Source organism: Ursus americanus, chromosome 17, assembly GCF_024610735.1.
Source record: "Ursus americanus isolate L20-20 chromosome 17, mUrsAme1.1.p, whole genome shotgun sequence".
Lineage (NCBI taxonomy): Eukaryota > Metazoa > Chordata > Mammalia > Carnivora > Ursidae > Ursus > Ursus americanus.
Window position 1 is genome coordinate 57,809,185 of NC_142143.1, and position 5,515 is coordinate 57,814,699.

Consider the following 5,515-nt stretch of genomic DNA (forward strand, 5'->3'; position numbering starts at 1 on the left):
AGGAGCACCCATGTATATAAAAGAAAAACAAACATAAAGGAACTAATCGATAATAACACAGTAATAGTAGTGACTTTAACAACCCACTTACATCAAAGGACAGATCATCAAAACCGGTTAACTGGGTGCTTGGGTGGCTCAGTTGGTTGAGCGTCTGCCTTTGGCTCAGGTCATAATCCAAAAGTCCTGGGATCGAGTTCTGCATCAGGCTCCCTGCTCAGTGGGGAGCCTTCTTCTCCCTCTCCTTTTGCTCCCCCCACTCCTGCTCTCTCATGCACTCTCTTTCTATCTCAAATAAATAAAAAGTTTAAAAAATAAATTAAAATAAACAGGTAATTAACAAAGAAACAATGGCTTTTAATCACACATTGGACCAGACGGACTTAACAAATACATACAGAACATTCCATCCTAAAACAGCAGAATACACATTCTTTTCAAGAGTACATGACACATTCCCTAGACTAGATCATATATCAGGTCACAAAATAAACCTCAGCAAAGTCAAGAAGATCAAAGTCTTACCATAGGCAGCTTTTCTGACCACAATGCTACGAAACTCAAAGTCAACCACAACAAAAAATGTGGAAAGACCACAAATACATGGAGGCGAAATAAACAACAAATGGGTCAACCAGGAAATCAAAAAAGAAATTTAAAAAAGCACATGGAAACAAATGAAAATCAAAATACAACAATGCAAAATGTCTGGGATGCAGCAACAGCAGTTCTAAGAGGGAAGTTTACAGCAATACGTGCCTATCTCAAGAAACAAGAAAAATGTCAAATAAACAAGCTAGTTTTACACTTACAAGACCTAGAAACAGAACAACAAAACCTAAAACCAGCAGAAGGAAGGAAATAATAAAGATTAAAGCAGAATTAAATGATATTGAAACTAAAAAAAAAAAATCCTCAACAAGATATTAACAAATTAAATCCAATAATACATTTTTAAAAATCATTCACCATAATAAAGTGGGATTTATTCCTGTGTTGCAGGGGTGGTTCAATATCCACAAATCCATCAACATGATACATCACATCAATAAGAGAAAGGACAAGAACCATACAATCATTTCAACGGATGCAGAAAAAGTATTTAACAAAGTACCCCATCCATTCATGATAAAAAACCCTCAATAAAGTAGGTTTAGAGGGAACATATCTCAACATAATAAGGCCATATATGAAAAACCCACAGCTAACATCATCCTTAATGGGAAAAACTGACACCTTTTCCCCTAAGGTAGAGAACAAGACCAGGATGTCCACTCTCACCACTTCTATTCAACATCGTACTGAAGTCCTAGCCATAGCTATCAGACAATAAGAAGAAATAAAAGGCATCAGATCGGTAAGGAAGAAGTAAAATTTTCATTATCTACAGATGACATGGTACTATATATAGAAAACTTGAAAGATTCTAACAAAAAAATTTCTAGAACTGATAAATGAATTCACTAATGTCACAGGATATAAAATCAACATACAGAAATCTGTTGCATTTTCATATACCAATAATGATGCAGCAGAAAGAGAAATTAAGAGAACAATCCCATTGGACCAAAAATAAGATATCTAGGAATAAACCTAACCAGAGGGAAAAGATCTTAGTCTGAAAATTATAAAATACTGATAAGGAAATTTAAGACAACACAAAGAAATGGAAAGACATTCCATGCTCATAGATTAGAAGAACAAATATCGTTAAAATGTCTATACTATCCAAATCAACCTACACATTTAACGGGGCATCACAATTCTGGACTTCAAGTTATATTACAAAGCTGTAGTCATCAAAACAGTATGGTACTGGCACAAAAATAGACACATGGATCAATAGAACAGAATAGAAAACCCAGAAATGAATGCAGAACTTTATGGTTAATTAATTTTCAGCAAAGCAGGAAAGAATATCCTATGAAAAAGTCTCTTCAACAAATGGGTTGGGAAAAAAATTGACAGCTACATGCTAATGAATGAAACTGGACCCCTTTCTTACACCATATGCAAAATGAATTCAAAGTGGATGAAATACCTAAATGTGAGACAGGAAACCATAGACATCCTAGAAGAGAACACAGGCATAACCTCTTTGACATCAGCCATAGCAAGTTCTTTCTAGATACGTCTCCTGAGACAAAAGAAACAAAAGCAAAAATAAACTATTTGGGACATCATCAAGATAAGAAAGCTTCTGCACAGTGAAGGAAGCAATCAAGAAAACTAAAAGGCAACCAACAGAATGAGGAGAAGATATTTGCAAATGATATGTCTGATAAAGGGTTAGTATCCAAAATCTATAAAGAACTTACCAAACAACACCCAAAAGACAAATAATCCAGTTAAAAAGTGGGCAGAAGACATGAACAGACATTTTTCCAAAGAAGACATATAGATGGCCAACAGACAATGAAAAGATGTTTAAGATCACTAAATATTACGGAAATGAAAATCAAAACCACAATGAGTTACCACGTCACACGGTTAGAATGGCTATTATCAAAAGGACAAGATGCAAGTGTTGTAAAGAACGTGGAGAAAAAGGAACCCTTCTGCCCCGTTGGTGGGAATGTAAATTGGTACAGCCACTCTGGAAAACAGTAGAGATTCCTCAGAAAATTAAGAAAAGATCGACCATATGATCCAGCGATACCACTTCTGGGTATTTATGCAAATAATACAAAAAACATTAATTTGAAAAGATATATGTACCACTATGGTTATTGCAGCACTATTTACAACAGACAACACATGGAAGCAACCTAATCCATTATCCTAATCCACCTATCCATCAATAGGTGAATAGATAAAGAGGATGTGGTATATACAAACAACATCAACAAAATGACTCAGCCACAAAGAAAAATGAAATCTTGTCATTTGCAGCAACGTAATTGGACTTCAAGGCTATTACGCTAAGTGAAGTAAGTCAGACAGAGACAAATAGTCCATGATTTTACCGATACGTGGAATCAAAAAAAAAAAAAAAAGCCGAAAACAAACAAAACAACACGAAACCAAACTCCCAGATACAGAGAACAGATTGGTAGTCACCAAAGGTGAAGTATGTTGGGGGTGGGTGAAGTGGGTCAATTGTACAGTGATGAATAGTAACTAGACTTTTGGTGGTAATCACTTTGCCGTGTACACAGATGTCAAATTATAACGTTATACACCTGAAACATATATAATGTTATACACATTAACCGCAATAAAAAAGGACGATGAAAAACCTCTAAAATGCTGATAAACCTGTTTTAAAAAACATAAACTACCAATAGACAATGAAATAGAGGAAAACATTACAAGTCTTATAGATATTTCATAATAAGAGAATATTAGGAACAACTTCTTCCAATAAATTTGATAACACCGATTAATATATAAATTTCTTAGAAGACACAGGCTACCAAAAATTGAATTTACAGTTGAAAGCCTTTCCACAGGGAAAACTGCAGGCCAAAATTCCTATGGTGAATTTTACCAAACATTTAAGAAAGAAACAATAACAATTCTACAAAACTCCTGCAATAAATTTAATACAAAGAGATCTATTCTATAAGGCCAGCATTACCCTGATACTAAACCAGAAAAAGCATTGTTTCAAAACTGATTTTAAAAACTTTCAGCAAACTAAATAGAAAGGAATTTCCTCAGCCCGATAAAAAGCTTCTACTAAAAACCTACAGCTAGTATCATACTTAACGGTGAACATAAATGCTTTTCTCATAAGATTAAAAACAAGTTAAGGATGTCTGCCCTAAGCACTTGTATTCAGCACTACACTGTTTGATCTTAGCAAGTACAATAAGGCAACAGAAATGAATAAAATGATCCATACTAAAATATGAGAAGTAAAATGTCTTTATGCACTGAAAACATGATCATCTATGACAAAAAATCCTACTTACTCTATAAAAAACAAGTAGAAGCAAAAGATTTTGCAGGTTTTCAAAATACAATGCCAATAAACAAAATATCTATTATATTTCTATATATTAGCAATAAACGATTATTATTAAACAAAAAATACCATTTAGAAAAGCACCAAAAATTAAAATAGTTAGGAGTAAATCTCAAGAAAGATATGTAAGACCTGTTCACCAGAAACTATATAACATTGCTGAAAGAAATTAAATGGGATTTATATAGATAGAAAGATATACTGTTCTCGTGGCTCACTTTTCATAAGGAATAAATACATTCAACAAATAAGAATTAGGTTACAGCTGGGACAACACTCAAATCCATATTTGATGTCTCAAGTTTTCTGAATCCAAAATATCGAAGATAGAAACAAAAGGCTATACCATGATTAGCGAGAAGGCCTTATATTACCTATGAGATCCTCCTGTAAATCACTAGCTGTCTCCACACTCTCTTCATTGCTGCCTTCATGTCTTTATTCCTGAATGCGTAGATGACTGGATTTAAAAAAGGAGTGAGAACTGCATCAGAGAGAGCAAGAAATTTGTCCATCCGTGAACTGGGATGTGGCCATGTATAGACAAACATGGCTGGACCAAAGAAAAAAAATACCACAGTGATGTGAGCTGACAAAGTGGAGAGGGCCTTGGACGAACCACCTAAGGAATGTTTCCAAACAGTAAACAGGATGAAGATGTAGGAGATGAGGAGTATGAAGAAAGAGCCAACACAAAGGAACCCACTGTTGACAGTGCCCATGAACTGCAATCTGTAAGTATCTGTACAGGCCAGTCTGAGGAGATGAGAAAGGTCACAGTAAAAGCTGTCCAATACATTAGGACCACAGAAGGGTAAATTAACAATAAATGCTAGTTGGAACAGTGAGTGAATAATGCCAAGAGCCCAAGCAGCAGCCAGAAACAAAACACACATTCGTGGGCTCATAATGGTCAAGTAGTGGAGAGGCTTACAAATGGCAACATATCTGTCAAAGGCCATGGCGATGAGTAGCACCATCTCCACGCCACCGATGACATGGATGAAGAAGATCTGGGCAATGCAGGCTCCAAAGGAAATAACTTTGTGCTTTCTGAAAAGATCATAAATCATCTTGGGTGAGGTGGCAGAGCAGGCCCCCAAGTCAGTGAAAGAGAGACTGGCCAGTAGGAAGTACATGGGGGAATGTAAGTGAGGATCGATGGTCACAGAAAACACAATGAGGATGTTTCCAGTCATGCTTGCCACATAGAGCACACAGGAGAACACCAGGAGGAGAAGCTGGATCTCCCATGAATGAGTGAGTCCCAGAAACACAAACTCAGACACACTGAGTGATTCCTTCCGTCCATGGATCCAGCCAACTGGGCTGCCACTGAAATGATGAGAACTAACAACGTGAGGAAGATTATGGAGATGATAATAGGTCATAGAATTACTAATGTTTCGATACCCTTATTATGAATGAAAAGTATATAGTTATCTGCTTTCTCACACATATAAAAACAAAAAACAAAAATCAACACACTATCATCACACATGTGAGCTATGACATAATTCAAACCTATCACCAAAACTCTGACTG

The 5,515-nt window shown here is 35.8% G+C and overlaps 1 protein-coding gene across 1 annotated transcript; it reads right to left on the reverse strand.

The window, feature by feature from the left end:
- Positions 1–4,344: 4,344 nt before the first annotated feature.
- LOC148108722 (olfactory receptor 4F3/4F16/4F29-like) lies at positions 4,345–5,282 on the reverse strand. Its single transcript, XM_087869129.1, is given in 2 exon segments — positions 4,345–5,258; positions 5,261–5,282. Coding segments are annotated over 2 exon segments (936 nt in total).
- Between the last annotated feature and the right edge of the window lie 233 nt (positions 5,283–5,515).